Source organism: Anas acuta, chromosome 7 (genome assembly GCF_963932015.1).
Source record: "Anas acuta chromosome 7, bAnaAcu1.1, whole genome shotgun sequence".
Lineage (NCBI taxonomy): Eukaryota > Metazoa > Chordata > Aves > Anseriformes > Anatidae > Anas > Anas acuta.
In genome coordinates this window covers 27,756,609-27,781,305 of record NC_088985.1, presented here as the reverse complement: position 1 = coordinate 27,781,305, position 24,697 = coordinate 27,756,609, and the positions used below count along the sequence as shown (strand labels likewise).

Genomic DNA, 24,697 nt, shown 5'->3' with positions numbered 1-24,697 from the left:
AGGTACCAGCAGCACGGCACCCACCAGTTTGCCTTGTGCCCCAGGACCACGGCGGATCAAAGGAAGTCGCTCTGCAAACAAGGGCAGAGAGGGGACGAAAGATCTGGAGGGCTCGTCTGCAGAAGGACAGGACAAGCTGGCAGAAAGTTGCCTCCTCAGCGCATGCAGTCCCCCTTTTCCCATTTGCATCTGGTTCAGAGAGAGGGAGAGCAGCCACAAAGCTATCAATCTTCCCTATCAAGTCCCGTAGCTGTACCTGAGCAGCTGGAATCCCAAGCTCAAGCCCTGGCAGGGACGCCTTTCCCCTTGTTTACCTGTTTTCAGCAGCACTGCAGGCTCTCGGGCTCGGTGGAAATGCCAGCGTTGGGCAGGCTCCAGACAAGAGCCCGATGGCTTCCCCTGTGAGCCGCTGGATTATGGCAATATTTGAGGCATCTGCCAGTATCTGGGAAAACAAGCCTAAATGCCCCAATTGTAACAGGGGAGTGACTCTGCTGTGTGCAAATTACTGCTGCCTCTTGCTGCCCTGGTCCCAGGGAAGGCAGAGGAGGAGAGGAGGAAACTGCACTTCCAGGCAAGGCTGGAGCCTCTGCACACTGCCTGCAGGGGAGACAGGAGCAGCCGGAGCCCTTCCTCCTGCTTCAGCAGCTTTGGTAAAACCAGGCTCCCCCAGTTGTACGCTGAGCACAGGCATGTAATCTGGCTCATGCTGCATGTAATCGGGGAGCACCTGACAGGAGGAGGATCTCCCCTCTTTCACCCTGACATCCTCCAGCTGGATTTGGGTTACCTGCATGCACCAGCCCCCAACATCCCCCCCCATCCTCCTCCGAGCCCCCAGGCTCTGCCCCATGCCCCCCCTGGGGAGCAGCCCGGCTCAGTGCCTCCCCCTGCACTTGGCTCTGCCTGGCTGCAGAGGGCTGCAACTTCACAGCCCGCTCTCCTTCCCTCTCCTCTCCTCTCCTCTCCCAGTGACATCACCCGCTCGGGTTATATAAAGCGCTGGGAGGAAACCTTGATTTCTGCACGCTTTTCGCTCCTCGCCTCAGCTGGCTCACTGCACAGCCCGCAGCCAAGTCCCCCTGCAGGAGCCGGGCTCCTTTTTGCCTGCATCGCAACTGCACTGCGGGAACGGGGCTGGCTGCAAAAAAATAAATCCCCGTTTCCTCACCCCGCTCTTCTGGGGATGTGTCTGAGGGGCTGGGGTAGGGCTCGACCTCTCCCCCACCAGGCACCACAGCAAGCTGGGCACAAAAGCCACCAGCTTTTGTGAACATCCCTGGTGGGACCGCAGCTGCTTTGCTGCTATGGTGAGGGGTTTTTCTTCCATCACGGGCAGAAGCGATGGAAACTGAACCAAGAAAGTTTCTCTGAATTCTCATTTTGCTGAATTGTAACTCCTGTTGAAAGAAGAGAGCGTCGGAGGGAAGAGGGAAGCATTTCCCAGATACTTTCATATGCCTGCAGGTCCACAGGGCCTGAGTTCAACAACAGACTCAGCACGTGCTCAGTGCAGGAATTCACTCAGGACCCACCGAAGCTAGATCAGATGTTTGATCTCCAAGAGAAGTTAACAAAACAGAATGAAAAAGCAGCACCAAAAGCACCAGCACAAGGAAGGTCCTAACACGGAGAAGATCATCACCGCCAGCCTCCCTCTCTGCCCTCCTCCCTCTTCACCTTTTCAAAGTCGGGTCTAATTTAACCCTGAAATTGGATAGCACCAACTTTGTTTGGATTTCAGGGCGAATAGATGGCTTAAAAAATTCAGGAGGGATGGCTGGGGAAAGCAAGCAATTCCTGGAGAAACACAAGTGACCCCACATCAATAATTCAACGGACCAGAATGATTTGGAGATAAAAGTAACGAGAAACACGTGCAAAAAAAAAAAACAAACAACACAGGGCAGGGAAAACGGGGGGAAATATGGTTTCCTCCTATAAGCAACACGCAGGTCGGAGACTCCTCTATCTCTCACAGCCATCACATGAGGATGTTTTCTCCTTGCTCGTCTCTAACCCTCCGCCAAACCCAACCCAGCTCTGAAGGACCTGACCCCTGCTTCACTGAACGCCTGTCTCCAGTAAAGGAGAGGAGATTTTGCCGAGTACCTGCATCCAAAACCGAAAGCCAGTCAAGCGCCAAGGACAGAGGCCGCGTTTTCCTTGCTGCAGAGGTTATGTAATTGCTGCGAGCCCTGGAGCCACGAACAATGGAGCTGCCGTGGCTCCCGGCCAGCCGGCAATAAACACGCACACGCTGCCTCCCGACAGCGGGGACGGGGCAAGGTTTAGGAGGAAACCCGGCACAGAAACACGCAGCTAGAAGCTGATGGCCTCCACCTGAGCCGTGACATCATTCGGAGCAAGCCATTCTGTCCCACTTTCAGCCGTGGTTATTTATTTGTTTGTGTTTGCTCCACGCTGAATGAGATCCTCATGCATTTGCCTCTTTGTCTGCAGTCCGTTTCTCCCCACGGCTCCCTGGCACAGAGGCACACCGGTACCGCAGTGCTAACAAAATGCACCATGAAGAAGTAATCGGGGGGGGGAAAAAAAAAAAAGGCCTTTTGATTTTTTTTTAAATGCATTTCTATCTTTAAAATAAATAAGCAAATTTAGGAATGGCACAAAACCAACCTCGATGCTGCATTACAAATGGGCACGTTGGCCCTGCACGCACCTGGAGCCACGTGGACAGGAGGCAGCTGCTTCTTCCAGGAGCCAAGGCCACACCACCGCGGGCACAGCTGTGTAAAGGACACTTCTGCAACTCTCAGGGCCCTATGCCCATCTCAGGGGGCACGTCAGGGAACGGGATCGCTTTCATCTGAGTTTCTTTTGCCTTCCTTTTCACCCTGACCTAGTGCAACACCGCAAATGCCGAACTGCTTGCTCAGCTCTGCTCCCACTGGCCTCTGTCCTTCTGTCTCCACAGGTTTTTGCTTCTGTCCCCCTTTCTGACACCCTGCAGGACTGGGAACTCTCTGGAACAAAACCATAAGTGCCAAACACACTGAGGTCCAAACGGGATCTCACAGCTGCACTCAGAAATCCTGCACCAGGCAGGCCCCAAATAATCAGAGCAATGCAGCATTACGATTCTGAAGCTGCAGTGCTGTATTTGGAGCTTTTTTTTATTTTATTCACACAATAACTGCTGGGCCTCTGGGTCCCATTTGTTGCCTATCTTGAAGCTTTTCTCTTTGAACTGGGGAACTGAAGCAGAGAATCTTGATTTAAATGAATAAAACAATAAAAAAAAAGAGAGAGACCATCCGTAATCCCATGCCTCCCAAAACTGGGATGCTTAAAGGAAGGGCAAATAAATAAATAAATTTGAATACTGATACAGTAAAAAAGAAAAAAATATGCTGAGAAAGTATCATTTTGGAAGGTGCCTCCTCCAGAAGGACCTCTCAGCTGTTCCCTAGCAGAACTGCCCTTCCTTTCCTGACACCTTTGATTTTCAGAGGCCCCAGTGGGACAGCCTGCTCCAGCTCAGTAGTAAGAGATGCGCTGGAAGAGGCCGCAGCTCGCAAGGAGAAGGTGATGAGAGCAGCATAGGTGGCCGTCTGCCCAGCAGAGGAGCCGACTAAATCAATGCCTGGCATTTTCTCTTGCCTCTTCATTTTCCTCCAGAGCTAGTGCCACGCTCTCGGCGCCCGTTCATCAGTTTCTCCTCTCCCCTTCCAGCTCCTCCACAGCTCTCTGCCTCTCTTTGACAGCAAGGAGATTTAGACACTTAAGAGATGTCAAACAGCAACAGATGCTCCGCAGCAGAGTCTATTACTACTTATCAAAGTTAATCTCCCCCTAAAATCATACATTGAGGATCTATTATTATCGATCCTGGCCATTAGCCACAAAGTATTTGAATCCCTGGTGAATCTAATGAACCGAACTTCGCTCTCCTGTAGCACAGCAAGTGATGCTACCAGCCAAACCCCTTTAGGGCTCAGCTGTGCTTACAACAGGACCCGAAACCCTACAGCCATCACGACAGACAAATGCTCTGCATCCCGTTCTCTTTCTGCCCTAAAACACTGCCCGGTTGCTGCCAGCAGTTGCATCTCGGTACCTCCTGCACCAGATCATTTGGCACCACCTTGCTGATGCTGCTCACTCCTGACACTGGGGGTATCACAGCCCCGCTGCCCTGGCAATGAGGCATGGCCACAACCCTGCACCAACGACCAGGGACCACGCAGAGAAAGCCTCCAACACCACCGTGCAGCCCAGCCCGGCTAATTAGAAAGCCCCGATTAGTCCAGCCTGATAAAAACACCACCTCTGTTAGAAGGCGGGTAAAAATAGAGACCTGCTCTTTAAATAGCCTTGTGCCCCGCTCTCCCTAACACCATTATAATCACCCTGCTGGGGCCACGCAGCGTGCTCCCAGCCTCAAAGCCCGGTGACACCGCTCCTGGTGTCCTGCTCCGTGCCCGCAGCGCGGCCGTGCCGTTCAGCACACACACACACTAACCTGCTTTGCTGCGACCCACGGATTTTCAGCTTTAGGGCTAGAATTAGGTCACCAGCAAAGATAGCCGAGGTTTTTCCGAACTCACCAGCTATTCTTGATGCTCCCGGTCGGGTTTCCTGGCTAAGCACCACGCGTTTGAGGAGCGGTGCCGAGGTATTTCAGGTGCTGGCAAGCGGCAATGCTGAGCCCAGAAGCTTTGCCTGCCTCCGGAGCTGCCGCCCACCAAGAAGAGCTCTCCAGTTCAGATCCTCCCGGCCTCTCGAGGAGAAAGCGAGCATGATTCACAGCAGCAAACAGATAAATCAGCAGGGACCTGAAGAGGTCCTCGAATGCCACCTGAGATGGAAAGAACGGGAGACACAAGGTAGCCTCCTCCAGGTGGATGGCGAGCGGCGCCTTTATGCCCCTGGGCCACTCTCCTGGCTCCAGCAGAAAAGCTCCAGAGGTGCACGAGGTGTCACAGCAGCAAAGGCACAGATGGGATCTCAAAACAGAGCCTCTCTTTCTTCATAACACAAAAAAGATCCTGGACTTAGGTGCTAATTTTTAGACCAGTAACTCCACTGGGCAGCTGAACGCAGCACTCACTTCTTTTGCCAGCTCTCCACTTGTCCACCAGTGAAAGAATAAAGGATGTTACCAGTCTGTTATTTGGGAAAACTATCTCCTGCCTTCAAAATAATAAGCAGGGAATACGCCAAAACCAAGAACACATTCTGATGTGGTACCAGTGGTCACTTTTGTCATTAAAGCTATTCCCTAAATTACACAGCTAAGCTATTGCTGCTAAGAAGTATTCTTGTTTGCAAGGATAGGACAGAGTTTTCCCACCCCACACATTTCTTTCCTGATACTATATTCCAATTTCCTCACCTCATGGAAGAAAATCCTAACTCCTAATGAAAAAAATAGTCCAAGAAGAGGACCGTGTGGAGTATTTGTGTACATGAAGTCTTCTCTACCAGAAGGAAAGCATGTGCTGCTCATCTAACGCCACTCTGCAGTGTCAGAAATATTTAGGGAGTCATCCAATATCTCCTGTACCTCTCAGGTACAGAGGGCACGCATCTGGAACAGAGGAAGCAGTGCATGTAATTTAACCTTGTAAAATTATTTTAAATTTAACCTCAGACTCCCCTGGAAAAAGGAATTACCAGCCAAGGTCATTACTAGATGTGTGGTTGGAAAAAGGCACTGCAACTAGGAGAGAGAACCTAAGAGCATTATTTTTCCTGCTGGGTGTGTATTTCAGCACACACACAACAGCAGGAACATATTTCAAAGGTCTAGGAGGTAGCTGGCATTAAGTGCCACACAGGTTTAATTTAACTACACGTGTTATTCAGCAGCAGAACCCGAACAGAGAAGCCCAACTCCCGGCATTATGACAGCAGGTGAGTCACGTCCTGGCCTCACACCCCGGGAAAGGTGCTAAGAAGTGGTGCTGGAGAGCACATCTTGCTTCTGCCCAGCTGGTACAGTACAGCACGCTAACACAGCCTGGTTGGATGCCAACGCAGTTCTTCCAAAGAGGAGCAGGGCTGATCGCCTAGAAAGTTATAACTTGGTAAACTGCAGGAGAAAAAGCAAAACCAAATCTGTGCCTGTACCTTGTCCTTTCCCTTTAACTACCTTCAGCATCTTCCTCACATTTTCTTTCTCTTCTCTGGGCATGTGCGAAGGTGAAGAGATAAAAGACTGCTCAAAACTCAAACAGAAGAAAGCATAAAGCTGGCCACTTGGAAATCATTTCCTTAGGCAGACCTGCACCCATAAGAAATGAAAGTGGATCAAATATTTTTCAGTCCCACTACAAAACTCAGGATGTTCCTCCTAGTGAACTCCTGATCAGCTGAAGAAGATCGCTATGACCCAGCTTCGGCCAGCAGTGCCACAGACAGGTGTAATTCTAATTCCCCCCAAGCAAGAACAGCTGCAGCTGAGTAAATTAATGGTTGTGCGAGGATCAGCTGCCTTACGCTCACTTGGTCTGTATTCTCCCAGCAGGAAAAGGGTTAGGATCCCACCTAGGAACAGACCAAACATAGAAAGGTTTGTGTTTTTTTAGGGAAGAAGAACAAGAAGAGGGGCTAGAGCTCCCAGTCCTGTAGTTTGGTGGAAACTGGTTTGCATTCATTCAACTATCAGGACAATATTTAAACAAAGAAAACAAACCTGTGAGCTTACAGAAATACCTGCAGTCAGCTCACTGTACTTGCAATCAGACGCCTCCTTCCCTGTTAGTTTGTAGAGCTCAGCTCCCGCAGCTCAGTGATGACACAGGTGTCTGGACAGCAGGTTGCTTAGAAAGGTAATTCAAGTGTCAAAAGATGAGGGCAGAAGACACATCACCTGCTGCTCCTGTGCCACTGCCTTCCCCTTCGGCCACTGCTGCCCCTTTACCGTGTGCTTTACCACAGCAGGGCCCCCTTCCTGCCCTGCTCCTTCCCTATGACGGGGGCTTTTCTCCGAGGTCACCGAGGGTGGAAAAAAGACAACAAAAAGCAAAACTCGAAGGAACTCAGAGATGCTCCCAACTCCAGAGGGCTTTAGCATGTGTTCCTGAAGTATAGCACAGCCAAAGCGAGATTTCCTTTCTCCTCCCCCTTCACTGAAGGGATGGAAACACACCCCCATATGTGCTTTTCCCAGCAAGCACCAAGCCTGCAAGCTGCTTTTCCACACCAAGAAAAGTTTCAAAGAGGTCAGGGCCCGCAGAGCAGTGCCTGCGCTCCTCCTTACGGGGTCAGGGAACGTCGGGTATCCACCAGAGACAGAGTGTTCCCGGCCGCTTTCCCACTTCTTTTGGCATCAACGTCACTTTTCTGGGTAGGTGAAGTGGCATATGCACGGTCAGAAAAAGGAAAAGGATTTTTTTTTCCTCCATATTCCCTTATCTCAGCCAGAATCGCTCTGCATACTCGTCGCATCTAACATTCAGTCTTGCTGCGAAAGCTGCTGACTGCATCCAGCATCCAGGGCTCTCCCCTTTGAACACACAGAGGCGCTTAGCTTTGGATGACTTTTTTTTTTGTTGTTCCTAGAACCATGCTGAAATAGTTTTCTTCCTCGTTAGATGTTAGGGAAAAACTTTCCAGTGGCACCAACAGCTGGAAAGGAGCAAAGAGAACACCAGGAGGGGCTGCAGGTAATGTGGCAGCACCATGACTTCAGCCCCAGGTCCGCAGGGACAAGCAGGGGGAGCAGCACGTACCCACGCGAGGGAGTGAGCATGGACCTGAGGGTCATTAAAGCTGAGCTGCTGCCCTATCAGACGTGCTGAGATATTGCAGCCGAGCAGGGCAAGCACTCAGCTCGTGGCCAGCAGGCTGCAGGCGTCCGTACAAGCGTGGCTGAGGTGTGAGCAGCTGTTAAGCACCCCCGTGATAAACCACACCCGTGGGGCACGCGGCATTATCAGCAGGGACCACGCACGAGCTGCCTGATACCACTCACCCAGCCTGTGAGGGAACGCCGTATTTCAGGCTCCTGTCCTCTTTCCAGGGCAGGTTTCGGTGCAGGAGCTGTTCTGTATCAGCTTCTGTCACCTCTCCCCCTTTCCCTCAGCCCCTCCTGGGCACAGCTCCTTCTAGAGGCAGCTACAAGATGGCTTTGCAGCTGCTGCAGCCCTGTCCTTTGCAGAAGCTGTGCATTTTCCCCTAAATACATGTAAGTCATGGCAGTTTCCAGATGCATCCTCAAAGGTAAGTAATTACCAGGCAGGAGGGACAGAAAACCTTACCCCGCAGCTGATGGGAAGTGACGTTCAGGCAGCAACTTACACAAAAAGATGCCCTCGAAGGACAGCCAGTGATTTTTTTAATGGACCACTGGGCAGAAGACCTGACTCACGGCATCACTGTGGGATGCCCCCACGGGGCTGTGTTGCTGCAGTAGCCCTGCACATGCACCAGCAGCAGGTCACTGCACACACAGCTGCGGGCAGCTCTCACTTCTGCCCCAGAGCACGTCCTGAAACTCGCAGTTCCCACGTAATCTGTCTCAAAAATCATCTTCCTATTACCTCACCTTCTCTGAGGCTCCCCGAGTGGCTGTTGGCCCATAGCGCCTTCAGGCCCAGGAGCAGCGCCAGCCACCTGAGCAAGCCACGCTGCTGCATCACCACCTCCGGCCCTCGGCACTCCAACAGCACCCCAGGAAAAAAAAAACAAATACAAAAACCAAACCTGCAAAGTCCCCCGAGACACATCTGGGAGGGAGATGGCAAGTACAAAGCCCTGACATGACCGAAAACTGAGCCAAGAAAGCCGAGTGTTCAACTTCCCACCTGGGGCCTGATTCTTCCTGGGCCCAAGCTCATGGACTGCAGGGGGGATTTGCCCAGCCCCTGTTCTTCAGGACAGCATCCTGAAAGAAAACTCTGGCAACACACCCAGGTAGAAAGCTGAGGATACAAGTTTGGGAAGAGAGGCAAGAACCAAAGCAGGCACTGATGCAGACTCCTGATTAGGTATTATCTAAGTGCATCTGATGGCTTTCAATATACATCCACGGCAGCAACCAGACTCCCTCCTGGAGCCCTGAAAACAGTAAAACAACCATAAGGCACTATTTTGATACCTGTTCTATTCAGTGCTCTGGAAACATCAAGTCCAGGACGCTGAATGCAAGAACTCAGCCAGCAAGCAGGGAGACACAGCAGTAGAGCTTGTGGCTTTCTAGGAGCGGGGCCTCCTCTGAAATCTCCATTCTGGGAGGCAAAAGGACAGGTGGATTCTCAGCATCAGACCTTTAACCTGTAAGGCAAGGCCAAGCAGAGCATGCTGACGCCTCTTTCTATGCTCTGGGAGGAAAACACATCAGGAAGTGTCCCAACAGCACATCTGAGTTGAGAAGGGTTTCGTGGTGAGCACTGGGTTTTGATAACTGCCTCACAGCAGTGACTTTATTGTGTGGCATTACCGAGACATCTTGCTTGGAGATAGTTTATTCAAAGCAGCAGCATTGTTCTTTTTCCTCTTCCTTCTCCATCTGCTATTGGATTCACAGGGGAGGTGGCAAGAGCTGGGAGCAGAGAGGAAGCCACGTAGGCATTCACTCCTCACTGCATCGCTTTGAATAACAAAACAGATACACACACAGACATTGAAACTTGGAATTCCGATACAAGCAGTGCTGAAGGTCTTCCAACAAAGTGAAGATCATTTTGTTTCCTTTGAACTTTGGCAGGGAAAATGTCTCTTTTCAGCAGCTTTACTTAAGAGTTCAAAGTGTTCCGCTACCCAGCTGACATGCAACAAAACCTCTGCAGATTTCTGACTCGGAGTGACTCCAAACGCTGCTTCTGTGCATGGGGGCACCTGGCCTGAAGGAGAGCAGTGGCCGAAGAGATCAGCTCCCCGTTTTGCAGCACTTGGCTGCTGAGTTCTGGAGCACAGCAGCACAGGAAAAGCAAAAGGCAAGCTGACACTAAACATTGGTGACCACCCCTGGACTTCCCCAGAGCAAACACCTCTCCGATCACCTTGCTCCACAAGCTCCAGATGCTCTCTCTGGTTAAACCAAGCTGGGCACAGCCGTGTAACAGTTACCAGACCTCCTCAACTAGCAGAGCATCCTTCAGCTCCCTTGAGAAATGTCTGTCCCAGCTGATAATGTCAAGCGGCAGAGCTGAGGACAGCCAGCTACTTCCAGCTCCTGTTCCGTACCGGCCGCGGAGACGGGAGGGTTTAGCTGCAGCTCCCCCAAGGAGCAAGTGGATCACGGCGTGCTCTGACCTTTGGATGTTTCAGAAGATGCATGCTCAGCTGCGTTGGCCGTGGCTTGACTGCTGCAGGGAACGTCACAGGTTCCAAGTTTTAATAATGATGAAAATAATACATGCTGTCAACGGCTGCTACACGGAGTGAACACAACAAAGCCCGCTCCAGAGAGCAAATGAAATCTGCTGGATTCGTTTCTTGCCCTGGCTCTCCTGGATAAACAGCAGGGAACTCAACACCACATTGATCAGCTGCTTCAAGACAAACACTGATCGCATTGCCCTGGCAAGAATGTGTCGCACAACAGCAGCACGGCCAGGCAGGGTCATGCAGAGGAGCAGGGATTCGCTCCTCTTCCATTTCCCCTCCATCCACCTCCCAGCCCAGATAACACCAACACAGCTGCACCATTTAACACCAGAGCTATTTAACCACGTTACGTTCACCACGTTCTGTAGGTAAATGCTTTCCCCTCCCTCCAACATCCTGCTAGTACAGATGCACTCGAGGCCCTGTCCTAGAAAAAGGGAACCAGGCTGCTGAGCCGGGTCATGGTTCTCTCCTGCATGTTCAGGAGGGCTTTCTCCTTTATCTCATCTGCTTCCTCTAATACGTAACCCAGCGCAACATTCAGCTCTGCTTAAAGACCACTTGGAGAAATACTCGGCGTTTGACTGTTTCTCTGATGTTAAGGCAAGAATGTAAGAATGTTTGGGAAATCACAGGAGCTGCAAGTTAAAAAAAAAAAAAAAAAAAAAAAAAGCACAGCACCAGTCATTGCTACATTTGTGTTCTTCACTTTGTTTCTGATCATCTCAAAGGATATCAGAGAGAAACAACCTTACACCACTTCACTCTGTGCTTTCCACTAAGCACAACACTTCAACTTGGCTTAGGAGCAGTTTTGTTGCCTTTAGACTTCATCCTTCTGTTTAAAACAAGTCACCTTTTGCAGACACAAAATCCGTGAGATCTTCAGAAAATGCTGATTCCAACAGTTCTCCCAATGTCTCCGTCCCTCCTCATCTCTATCTTTTGCTTGAGCTACATTACTGTCACCAGAAGCAAAACCAACCCTAATAACTCATTCCTCATCCAGTTACTCAGCTTTGTTTCCCTCCTTTCTGCTGCATTACAATGCGATCGTCACCAAAAGCAAATAGGTCAATATGTAAAAAGCCTGAAATAAAAACATAAAAATGTTTTCAACAGCTCCTTAAACGTGCCTCCTGTTCCACCAGGAGATGCACTGTGCCTGTCAGACCCCACCACCACCTCGGTTTACCAGAACTGCCACTTCAGAGAGGAGCAGGAAAGCCTCTGGGCGCCGCGCACCGCACCGACCACATCCTCCCAACGCTGGCTGGTGTCTGAAAAGCTCCCAGCACCGGGTAATTGTGCTGTGTGTAACACACGTACACATTCAATGGAACTTAAACCTGAATTGGTGCTTGTTTGGGAAAACATTGCTCTATCAGAGGGACTATTTTAGTCACTCACTTCGTGGTGTTTTCTTTCAGGAAATGATGGGGCTTTGCTCAGGAGTCAGATTTTTGGTAGGCGTGTTAAAAGGCTCAGAAGCATTGCTTTAGTTACGCCTTGCAGCACGAGAGGCAGAGCGCCGGCTTCTTGCTGAAATGCAAGCTCTGAGTCATCCCAGGCAGAGGGAAACTGAAACACATCCCCATTAAGTAGAAAACACAAACAATTTTCCAGCATGAGGATTAATGACAGATAATAACTACAAATTAACTTTAATCTTTTATAAATCAAACAGAGCCCCTTATATAAATGTCACTGCAATCTCTCTAGATAAAAAACACAAAATCGAAGCAGGAAGGGAAGTGGCTCACACATTGCAGTTAACGTTCGGGACAAAAATCAAACACCTCCTTCGTGGAAACACCCCAGTGTTTGTGAAATATTGCGGTACTAAGAAAGGGAGTGCAGCTCAAGGCACTGCTTTAATTTCTGAAAATACACTTCTGGTTACTTTTGGACATGAACAGATAAATATTCTTAATTCTGACACATCGGAATTTCATGAGCTCTACCACAGTGAAACCAAATTAAGCTGGATGTTCAAAAAGCAGGGGGAGAGCTTTGCTTTTCTGCTAGCCTTTTGCTGCTGCTTGAAAGAAGCCGTGCGATTGTTGAAGGGGTTAAACCAAAACTTAACTGAATGTAGGGAGGCTGCTCTTCGTAGTCAGGAGGGGAAAAAAACAAGAGTCAGAGACCTAATAGTGGACAATTTTGAAAATTACAGTGTGTGTCAATAATGGAGATAACAGTGAGATTCAAAAGGAATAATCTCAAATAATAGGGAAAATGAGCACCTGCCAGCCACAAAGCCATTAGTATCAGGGCTTTTATCTTTGCCACAGTTAAGTCTGGAGACGCTGACAAACTTAACAACGCAGCAAATAAAACGCGGTGAAAACCTAACTGGGAAGCAATTCTCCTCACTCAGAAAATGCTGCCACGGAGTTTGGAAACTCGTGCTTCTAGCAGGAAACTCAGGGTCTGATTGCTGGTAACAAACACTGCAAACCCAGCACAGGCTCCGTGGGGTCCAGTTGGGCTCACAGATGCTCCAGCCTGACATGTTGGTATTAAGGGACATGAGCAGAGAGCTCCTGACCAAGGAGACCCCCAGGTGCAGGATTTTGCCTGTGCAGACCACCCAGTGCAATTAAATGCATGTCCTTCACAGAAGGATGGAAACCAAGGGCTTGTAAAACCATGTCAGAGACAGACCTGGGCTACTGTGCCTTGGGAACTGGAAGGTTCCCAAGGGAACGGGTCACTCACAGGGTTTGAAGCTTTGCTGCCTGCCCCCGAAGGGGCAGAGGGCAGAAAAAGCTGTCCGTGGATCCACCGAAACCTGGCCAGCATGAGAGGACCACGAGGGTACAGGGAAGGACGGGGACAGCTCTGCCCTAAAGCTGCGCGGAGAACAGGCAGTGTGTGCAGGAACAATTAGATATGCAAATAAGTGCATTGAAAATTAGTGACGGTTTTACTGTTGTCATGGAGAAAAAAAGCACCCTCCATTCTGGGTCAGACCCAAGCACTGCGTTTTGTTTCCCCTCACTGGTGAATAAAGCTGCAGAGAGCACTGGAAAAGCCCAGGACCAGCGCTGCTCAGCAGAGCTCCACCTGGGCCCGGAGAGCTCACGGCTCGGATGGGGACGGGAGAGCAACATCACCGAAATAAAAAACCTCCCTGCATCACCCCAGGAAGGCAAAAAAGCCCACGGCAAGCCCACGGACTCCCAGAGCTACCAGGAGGTACAGGCACAGCCAGGAAGAAGCCACCTGCACCATGCAAAGGGCAAGCTGCTCCCCAGGGGGGCACGGATGTGGGGGCAACATGGCACATGGGGTACTCAGCTCCAGGTCTCCTGATCTCCACGGGAAGATCCCGTCCCAATTCACACACAGTCTTCACCTGGAGGCTCTGTGTATCCCTGGCCATCCCCTGTTAAATGATTGCTGCTAGGATGGCGTTTGCTTCTGCTGCAGAGATGATCACAGCCCAGCCCAGGGGTGGGAGGGAGAGGGTGTAGAGCACAGGGCCCTGCCCTTTGGGGTCACGGTAACACAGCTCACCCCGCGCCCAAGAAACCTGATCTTGTAGCAACCTCCTGTATGGGAAGTGCCCCAATCAGATTTCACTGTGTCAGGAGAAGAACAGTATTTACTCTGCATACAGATTAGTCACAAAACTGGGTCACTTCTTGCCTTTTCAGAGAGCAAAATAAAAAAAAAAAATAAAACAGGGCTGCTTTTTCAGATCTTTTTGCATCTCCCCCCCTCAGTTTTAAAACTAGGTGATGGGCTGTGGTCACTCCCAGCTGCCTACGCTGATCACAGACACCTGCCTGCGGTGAGGTTAAAGCACATTACCACCCGCTGGCCTCCCGATTCTCAGAATTCAGCTCCTCAGCTACTTACCGGTTCTTTTCTAGCTCGTTGTGCGTAGACCTGGAAGAGAAACAAAAATTGGGATTAGCCACCTTGGAAATCTCAGCACCAAAAGTTCAGCCACTGAAAGCTGCGTACGTCCCCGGTGCCACATAGCAGCATAAAGACAGACAACTACAGAGCCAAATCCAGAGCTGTAACCTCAGCCTCCCCTGCTGAGGAGAAATTCCTTCCCTCCGAAGTCTGTGCTTACCTGGGACGTGCAGATCTGGTGCTTGCTGTACCAGATCTACACCTGCACCTGCCCACCACAACAAGTGCCCTGCCAGCATTCCCTCGTGTAGAACTCACAGCTTGAGAAGGAGACCAAGAGGAAGCAAAAGGGGAACGTACAAGTTCACCCTCCTACCTGTGATGGTAACAGTGGCAAAAACAACCAACCAAACAAATGAAAAAGCAACAAAAACCCCACCAGACTTCAATCATTTCACAGTTTCTAACCTAACAGGTTATTAGCAGCCCAGGGAAGGTTGTTGAGGGCTATTTAAAAAGGACAGTCACTTATCCAATGTTCCCCTTTAACAGCAGATCACCTTAAAATAGAAGTAAAAGGCGCCCCAAAGCTTAATAAAAAGGATCTATTTTCTGTAATTTGGCATCACATTTCTTCCGGAGCTCTGAGAAGATTATCCTCTATCCCCCATCTGGAGAATCCCGCAGAGATTTCTACAATTAGGGAACTGAACGGAGGATGTGCTCTGAGGGAAACCCTGCCATAATTAAACGCTCCTCCAAAAAGAGGGAGGAGGAGCACCTAACAGGTGCGAGGACTTTGGCAAAGATGATGAATAAACTGTGGACGGCTGCAAAAAGCAACACAAATGATCCTTGGCTGGCTGTGCCTGCGAGCTGGGGGTAGCTGGAAAAAAGAATAAATAGAGGAAGAAAACCTGTAACTGTGTGCTTGTGCAATACACCCCGCACAGCAGGGTGAGGGGTGCCCTCAAGTCCAGGCACGTTACAGCCAAAATCCTGAAGCGCAGGGAACTCCCCCAGCAACTCCTTGCACCCGACCTGCCAACCACAGGACCCCTGAAGGGCGGCTCCCAGCAACCAGACACAAACTTGATGCGGATTTAGGCCAGAAAACAACCCCACATCTCCCCCCAAAGCCTAAAGCACCACAATCCATTCATCCGGGCAACTCGGATGCAAGTTAACCCCCCGGAGGCCCCGTTACAGCAGTGCCCGGCTGTCCTTTGGAGCACGTTTGCTGCTCTGGTGTGCCCCGTGCTCCTGCAGGAGCCTTCGCAGTCATCTTGGTGCCATCAGCAGCTACGGAGCCAGAGACACGCAACGCCTTGGATTCCTGCATCGTATCGAGCCAATTATCAAGGCCAGCGCTGAAAGAACCAAGTTTGGCCCACTGCTGTGAACAAAATTAAAGCAGCAGGTTCTCCCTCCTCCTCTCACATCGGAGGCTCTTTATTACCGAGCTGCCTTCTGACAAACACCACAGCTGAGAGGGGTCACAGGTTTCTCACCACGTCAGGGAATTTGTGCTCTGACTTTTAAACCACATTGGTGGCAGGGAAAAAAAAAAAAACAAACAAACAAAAAACAAACAAGAAACAGCCCCCCCTCACACTCCTTCCTCCTGCAGCTGAATGCAAGGAAAAGAATCCCAGCAACACCAAGCGACTGCTGTGGGAACGCTGCCTCCCTTACCTGCCTGAGTCTTCTTTAGTTTTACTGGAGACACCTGGAAAAATTCACTTTTCATTTCACCTGGGGACCTGGAGAGCCTCCCTGGCTTCTGGATGAGGCCAGGCTGAACGCCCCAGCTGTGTCACTGCAACACCTTGTCCCCACCTGCAAAGCTGAGATCAGAGCCATGCAGGCACGGACGTGCTCAGAGAGGAGAACAAGAGCCCACCGTGCCTCCCAGCACCTCTGCTGCCATTCAGGAGGGGCTCCAGCACAAACTGGCTGCAGGGCTCTCCTTTAAAAGCAGCTTTCTACAGCTGTCGGTTCCTTAACGATTAATTGGGAACACCCGGGCTGTTACCATCCCTAAAAATTTCGGGAACGTTACATAAGCGGGAAAATACTAATGAATACAATTTGAAAATGGCTGGGGAAGAGATCGTGAAAGAGTTTTAGATGCTTAATGTAAAGGAGCCAAGGAAACAGCAACAGGAGCAATCCTCATCACAACTTCACCACCAAAAAGCTGAGAGAAAGGGAAGTTTATCCCCCTTTATCCCAGACACACACCGGCAAGAAGCAGGGAAGCACAGGCATCAGGCACACCAGTGTAAGGTCGGATAAACCAACCCAACCCTTCTGCACCAGTCACTGCCTGCCTGCAGCCCTGGCACAAGGTGAAACATTAAGCCAGGCTGAATTCCGTCACTGCAGGAGACACCGTGGATAATTTATGACACTGTCTTTGTTTAAATAAAACCCCTCTTGCACAGGTAAAGGCAGCTGAGCATCCTCTGAGCAGGGGTAAGGCAACAAAACAAACCGTGACAGAGAGGAACAGGCTCTAAAGAGCAACAAATTCACTCACCACTACTTTGGTTTGGCTGTTTTGCTTCTAAATTGTAATTAAAATCACAAAGCTGCCCCACGGCATGAAACACAGCTGACCTTTCAGTTTAACTGGAAGGTTAAACCGTGTAAAAACGTTTCCCCCACTTGCCCCTGTTGACACCTGCTTGGCCACCAAACTGCCCTCCTCAGTGCCTTTTCTCGTTCTCCCAGCCAAGGCCCTCCTGGGACCGCCGAGCTAACCTCCTGCCCCCTCCTTCGCACAAGGCTTTTCTCAGAAACGACTTCCAGTGGAAACAGCCAAGTGACGGGACAAAACAAATCCTCAGCTCCTCTCTTCTGTTCCAACTCCACCTGCGTCCACAAAGCAAAACCTTATGGCTGAAGGATCTCAGTGCTCTCGCCAGGGCTTCCGACAGCAGTGGAGCAGCCCCGAAGCACCCCCCAAAACCAAGTGCACAGCGCCGGGAGGGCTGCAGGGAAGCTCCAAGGACAGCAGTGGGTGAGGCCTTGCAGCTGCCGTCGGTGGGGCTGCAGCCGATTCACCTGGCCCAGCCTCTGGCTCGGCTTTCTGTGGCTCCGAGGCTGACGCGGTGTCGGGTTCCTCCCCAGGCCCTGATCAAAGCTGCTTGCCCAGGATGGAGTCAGATCGCTTCCAAAGTTCACATTCTCCGTCTCCAGCAGCGAAGGGGACAGAGCCGCACGGGCATCTGCTGCTGTTTGTTCATCTCTGGGGAAGGAGAAACGGCCCCGCGGCCTGTTTGCAGCTCGACGAGGGGCCGAGAGCTCCTTCGTGTGGCTCACCACGACTGCAGAAGGGCACCCACCCCTCTGCTTCTACACAGAGTCCCCAAAGCCTCCTGCAACACTGTCAAAAACAAAATGATTAAAGAAGATGTATTGCACACCTCCCTTAAACCATCACCTCCCTTAAACCATCACTTCTGTCTTTGGAAATCAATCCTTCCCTACTGTGTCAAAGAAAAGACGCCAGTCACTGAATGCTTCAAGGTGAAAAACCCCCCAGTCCAACCCAAAACGAGCCCTCGTGCCAAATGAAGCAAGCCCCCCCCACCAGCAGCACAAGGTGGCACCGTGCAGCTCCCTGCCAGCTCTGCTCCTGCTCCACCTGAGAGCCCTCGAGCAGGGGCTGCTCCCAGCGAGGGGAGAGCTGCCCCGGCACACACACACAAACTCCCTCTCGCCGGGCCCTGCGTGGCCAAGAGGAGCCGGGGTTGCCGAACAAGCAGCTATTCAATATTTTGTTTTCTCCTCATTGTTCCGTGCGTGGCCTCGAGCCAAGCCCTGCTCTGAATACAGAGCCCGGGGTTTTCTTACAGGCTTTTCGGCGCTCTCACCCGGAGCGGGGCTCGGCACTTCGCGTGTTTACTGTTAAGCATCCTCGATTTCCAAATGGGAAGCTAAGAAATGAAAAAAAAAATGTAAAAAAATCAGAGCCGCAGCTTCTCGTTTCCTCCAGTGTGCCTGTGAAGCCCCCCCCAAGGGCCTGCTTTTCTGGGCCACTTCACAAGTTCAAAGCACAGCTCCCCCCTGGTGCTCCTTGCGGCTGTGCATCCTCAGCACTTCTGCAGCTCACAGCCCAGGCTCGTACCTTTGCGCTGCCCCATTTGTCTGCCTTCAACTTCTGTGACAAGTAAAGGTCCTGCAGAAACCAAAACCACCTCCTGCCCTCCCAGCCCGCAGCTAACCACATCAGAGGGGCAGCTGCACACGGAGCAGACACGCAGGCTGCTGTCTGTTCATCGTGGGTGGCACCTTCGCCATTTCAGCAGGGAAACCCACGCTCACCCCCCTCGGGCACATTGCAACTGACACCTCCTGTAACGGCTTAGAATTTGGCCAAATTATGGCAGATTCTCACAACTCAGGAAAAATAAGTGTTCTCCTTGCCTTTACCAAGGCAAAATTTTTAAATAAACCTTTTCAGGACACGGTGAGAAGTCTCAAGTATCTTAACATCTCAATCTCTCTGCTGATATTTTCTCTGCTGAATATTCAGTTGCATCAGGGAGCGGGATAAGGCCTGATGCTGCAGGAGGCTTTGTAGGACTGCTGTCCCAACGACTGCCCGCAGGCTCCACGAGTCCCATGGCTCTTCCAGAACCAAAATCACGGTGATGCCTACACGGCAAAGAAAATGAATAAAAACACAGGGCGATGTTCAAATCTACCTAGAAGACAGGATCCTAAATTCTATCTTCTTTCAATCCAACACCCCGATGCTGCTGCCTCCTGAAAACAGGGCTGGAAGAGCGTGTACACCCCGAGGTACAGAGGGCAGGAGCCGTGCGGGTTCGCTGGCGTGCCCAGACCTTGCAGCGTTTTTGTGGCCGGCTCAGGCTGGGATCCAAGGGCCCAGCAGCCCAGCCCTTTGCCCTATACCGTGCTGCTTCCCACACACCCCGTTACCCTTTCGAGGAAGGTGGTCATAGCCAGAAATAGCCTCCGTGGTGTCATCTGCAGTGCTACAGCCTGCTTGGGGAGAAGGTACGCGTCTCTGCAGCCTCTCCTGACCTCAATACTCTGCCTGCAGATGCACCGGGGAAAGGGAGGCTTCTTGCCTAAATGCCACCTGCCTGAAACTCCCTTTGTTTGAAAAGCAGCTGATGGCATTTGTATGGCCCGGGGCCAGGCCAGGATTTCTTCACCTACTTCTCTTTAAGGTGTCAGCTCTCCCTCATGCTGCAACCACGCTGCTGTGATGCTGTGCCTGCAGATGAAGGGGGGAAGTGTTCTTGAAAGCAGGAAACACAGCAACTGTCAGCTACGCTTTGTCTCAGGGAAACTGAGGCACAAACACACGGGCTGCAGCAAAATCAGGAGGAAAACCCAGCTCTCCCAATGCCTGGGATTACATCCTGTCCACAGGGACATACTCAGCCCCAATTTCTTCTGTTCTTACAGCTCTGGCTCAGGAGCAGCAGCAACTAAGCTGAAGGCAGCGAGGTGGCTGCCTCCCACTGCTCCCAGATGGCCAAACGCCTTGTGGAGCAGCTCAGGGTGCTGCAGTTTAGAGCCTGATGGTTGGAGGCAAAGCAGCAGTGGTGCCACGTCACCTTACCGCGTCCATACATCGCCTTCTGGCTGCCCAAGCAGCTGGGCAATGACCGCTGGGGTAAGAGTCAGTCCCAACGTCATCTGTCCCTTCCCAGAACTTGTGGCACTCGGTTAATCCCTTCTGGGTGGAGGAGGATAAATGAGAATCGTTTAGAGGACAGCTGAACACTTTATGCAGAGCAACTTTAAACAAAAGGGAGGCCAAAGGACTGCCTGCCATGGAGCAAGCAACAACGTATAAACCAGGAATTAATGCTGAGAATCATCACGTCTACTTCAATCTGGATTCAGAAAGCGACAGAACTGAAGTGAAATCACATCCATCCAGAGAATGGAAGTACAGTGGGCAGCACAGAAATGAGAGATGGGAATATATCCAGCGGGGTGGAAAAAACAGGCCTGTTCCCTCCACGCTGATCAACGAGGCAGTGTCTCAGAGAGAAGAGATCCAGGCAAAAGCCAGCCAAGTGCACAGCCCCAGAGACCCGCAGCCTCTGATCAAGAGAGTCCAAAACAGTCAACAAAAACAAATCCTATCTTTGTTGGTTCAAAGCGGGTAGGGGAGCAGGAGCCAACTCTCTCGAGGACAAACAGAAGTCAGGCTTTGAATTTGGGCAGAAGTTTGTCAGGAGGGATCAGGAGATAATCAACAGCGGGAACTGCAACAGGCGAGACAATTAACTCAGCAGCACGACATGAAAAGATGGCCCGGACTGCTTGGGTCAGGAAGAAAAAGGGATTTGAGAGCTCCACCAGGAGCAAGAAAGGAGGAACGGGTGACAACCAAGTCACCACCAAGCAAAGGATTGGGTCAGGTTAAACAAGTCATGAAGGATAAATTCTGCATGTCCTGTGGATGAGGTGTTTGGGAAGACCCCAAGCAGCACCACGTGCTGTTTGTCACTGCACGAGCAGTGCTGTCAGCAGGGCAATCAGCCCGCACCACCTCTCTGCCTGGGCAGTGCTGCAACACCGCAGCACGTGCCTGCAGAGGCTTCCCCTAAACCTGGGAGGACAAAGGGATCACGAGCTTCAGCCACAGAAATGATTCACCCAGGCAGATCCCACAGCGCTGAATTGCAGCTAGGGTGCAGATAGCATCAACAGCTGCCTCTGGTTTGCATGAACGTCTCTCTGCATGACTTTGACAGTCTAACGAGATTGCAAATGACATTTTACACCTACTGAAGGTATCAAAGTCTGAGTTCTGCCCAGCACCAGGGCTTTCTGCAGTGCAGATCACATAAACACGGTGCCAAAGGGGAATGAGGCGGGTTCCCCAGTGGAAACACATCGGCCCTACTGCATCCGGGGGCCTCATCCCTCAGCAGGCAGACGGATTGGAGGCTCTCACACCACTTGTTGGGTTCCCCCTTACTTTCTGGTATCCCATCAGCTCTATCCTATTTCTGTACGTGCAGACTCCGACGCAAATTCCCTCAGGAGAGCAGCTGGGGACCTGCTCTGATCCATGTTCTGGTACTAACCTGGAGAAGGCAGCGGGGTTTTCACGAGGGGTGCTGTGCCTCCTGTGCATTTGCTGTAGCTGCTGTTCTACCAGCTCGTTCCTGAGGGCCAGCCTTTGGTCAGCAGCCTGCTCTGGTGCCGCAGCCAAGCCATGAGAGGCCTCTCCTGTGCTACACGCAGGTCGTGCTGGCAGCGGGGCTCTCAAGCACAGCTTGCCTTGCCAAGTGAGCTCAGGAAACAGAATGGACGAGAAATCCGTTTTCCCAACCTAACACTCAAACCATCACTGTGCTTTCCCAAAGAGAAGTCATGCTTACACCTAGTGGCAGTCAGCACTCATCCCTCGGAGCAGCTCTCCCAGAGCAGCATTCTTTACCAGCAGCTCAGCCTTGTCCACTTCTCCTTCCTTGAAAAATTACCTACGGGATTAGAAGGCAAGATCCCACCCCCAGCTATTTCCAGACAAGATTTCAACAACAGCATGAGGATTCCAGATAGCCACCTCCCTGTCTGTGCACTACCAAAACGTGGCATGAATCAAAGCAGGTGGAGCAGGCACAGCCGACCTCATCCATCCTCCCTATCACACACGTGTGCATTTGTACTGTACGAGGCAAGCCACCAGCAGAGCTCCTGCCCCAAAAGGCTGGAGCCACAAGCAGTCTCTACGCCCAGCACGTTACACAAAGGCCAGATCCTAACCCACCTACACACAGAGAGCCAAAACTCAGCTCCCACTAGCTGTGAATCAAGGTGTGAGTACAAGAGGATTTAAAAAAATACCCCAAACAAATAAATATCCAGAAACAAACAACTGCTAGAGGTTGGGGAGGGGGCAGTGACTCCTCTCTGAAAGAAATGATGCATTATATTTACAGCCATGCCCAAGCAAGCCTTCAGGACCCCCCCTGCACAGCGAGGTGGGGTGGCACAGAGCTGCTGCTGTGGTAAACCAGGCTTCCTTGTGCACCAGGCTGCCTTGCAGCTACAGCTGCCACAACCTTTTAGCTTCTGCACCCACGTTTGTGAGCCTGCAGCACACGGAGCCTTCGCCTGGGGCACGTGAGGCACCTTCTGCACACCCACCTGCCCCCAGCCTCCCTCAGGGAGGAAAACGAAGCCCACACTATGAGCAAACTAAGCTTAAAACCAAAAGCACCCCAGGGTTTCAATAGCTACAACCTACCCTCTAAAAACACAAACTTTCATCAGTTTAAAATCAGTTTAAAGGTTATGAGTGGAGGGCTACAGAAGGTTCAGCACAAAACCAAGTAATTGAATTTAAAAGTGTGAAAAAAAAAGTTTTTAGTGGGATGGAGAAGAGAGCAACAACATAGAAAACGAGGAACTGCATCACTGGAACAGCCAGCCGGGCTCAGAAGCCCAGGCACCCAGGCTTTCAGGCCACCCTGTCCAAAACGCCTCACCATACCCGCTGCAGCTGCCACCTCCAAGCTCTGCAGGCAGTCTGCTACCGGGTGTAGGTGCCTGGAAGGCCCCTGGGACACAAGGGAAGATAATGGGAAGAGAGGAAAACAAAAGGAAAAAGAAACTGGAGAGATCAAACCCTCCCCAAGGAACTGAGCTTAGATTCTCTGAGTGCCCCTCTGGGAAGGCTGAGGGCTCTCCGCGTCCTTGGAAGGGTGCTCGGCATTTCCCCAGGATCAGACCAAGAGAATAACAGGCTTCTCTACATGCCTGAGGAGCTGTGAAAAATACAAATGACAATATGATGATGTTGGAATGTAATTTCAGATTCTCTTATAAATCTTACCTTTATTAGACTGATTGTATTTTGAGTGAAAAAAAAATCATTTAGCATCCCTGCTGTTTCTTTGCTGCTCATGCAACAACTCAAATTGATTAAAAACTCTTCTCAAATATTTTTCAAAAATACATAAATATCAGACCTGGCTCAACTATAATGCATTTTTCTAAAGGATATATATATTTTTTTAAGTTTCCTTTGTTTATTAAAAATTCCAGGTCACAATGACTGTGGTTCCCCACATGTTTTTGCAGGTAATTTTCAGTACCTAAACATCTCTAACTAAAGCCAGGACTGCACATGTTTAAATACATTCAGATTTTAAATCACAGCACGCACTGCTAGTCACTAATCCCAAAAAGGTCTTTAAAACATCCATGCAAAACCCCACGCATACATCTAGATAATGCCCGAGGATCACGGAGGAGGATCCCTGTGCAAGCTGTCAGCTGCAGGACTGAAACGAACAAAAGGAAGGAAGAGAGGACCTGAGCCCAAACATCCTTATTTAAAGATGTATCATGTCAATTAGAAATAACAAAATTATGGTTTTTTTTTCCCCTCTTAGTTGTACACTCCTGTTTGGGGCAGAACTAAAGTTATTTTGCAGGTGCTGGGAGACTGTCCCTATTTCTTTAAGAGTAGGATTTGCTCCACCAGTGCCATCCAGAGGTGGGCTGCCTGTTCCTCGGCAGAGGGGTATAAATACCTGCAGGTATTTGTGCCACGACACCACAGGCTCTGTTAGGAAAAAAGTCACTGTTGTTGCAAACAGTGAGCAGAAATACTTAAACTATGAAATAAAGAGCATCGAGGTTATGTAAACGCTTTGTGTCTCACACTCATGGTTTGTTTGGTTCAATAAAGACCAGCAACAGCACTCAAATCTCTCAAGTACTAAAGGTGCATATACTGATAAAAAAAAAAAAAAAAAGAACAACTGTGCTTTGCCAAGGTTGCTTGAGAGTCTTTTCCTTTTTTTCCTACAGGAGGCTTTTCAATGACAAATCTGCACAAGATTTTAAAAGAATCATTTTTCTACACTAATTAAACATTTTGAGACAAAAGTCATCTAAGAAAATTGCTCGCCCAGGCCTGAAGTGTAAGTTTCATCCCCCATCAAGGGCCTGGTATTTAATTCAAAGTCCATGTGAACCTCACTAGGCAGCGCTTCCTGAACTGTCCCTTTGATTTGAACAGGAAGGGATGATCCAGAGCCTTCTTTAAACAAGGCTAATGCTGTACTCGGCGTCACACCAGACACACTGCAGTGAATTTGGAGGCACCCTGAACTTCACAGTTGTCACTTCCCGGCACTGCAGCCATCTGGAAGGCCTGCCATCTCCCACAGCAAGCGCAAGCTGCTACGGCTCGCCGAAAGAAACTTCCATTTCCAACTGCGTGCACAAGGTCTGAGCGCCCCAGCACTGCTCTGCTCGCTGTCCCAGCAGACCTTCCTCAGCCCAAAAGACGAACGGGAGGCAACACACAGTGCCTACCGCTTCCGTGCTAACGAATCGAGGTGGTACTCAGGCATTCCTTGTATTATGAAGGTCTTAAATAAGGCTGGAAAGTATCATTTCTGCCTCTCTGCTGCCTTACCCTCACCCCACAGCCTCCAACGTGTCAGCCCATCACGCTAAATAGCCCTTTGGGCTGGTCTCAGCCCAGAAAGGCAGCTCAGGGCTCCAT

General features: G+C 50.6%; 1 protein-coding gene across 2 annotated transcripts in view; it reads right to left on the bottom strand.

Moving 5' to 3' along the window:
* The window catches only part of MXI1 (MAX interactor 1, dimerization protein), a 42,659-nt gene that overhangs the window by 6,962 nt on the left and 11,000 nt on the right, over window positions 1-24,697 (bottom strand). For both annotated transcript variants that reach the window (XM_068688500.1, XM_068688501.1), the window contains exon 3: window positions 14,167-14,196. In XM_068688500.1, the coding sequence (XP_068544601.1) occupies window positions 14,167-14,196 (30 nt within the window). The remainder of the gene's footprint in view (window positions 1-14,166; window positions 14,197-24,697) is intronic.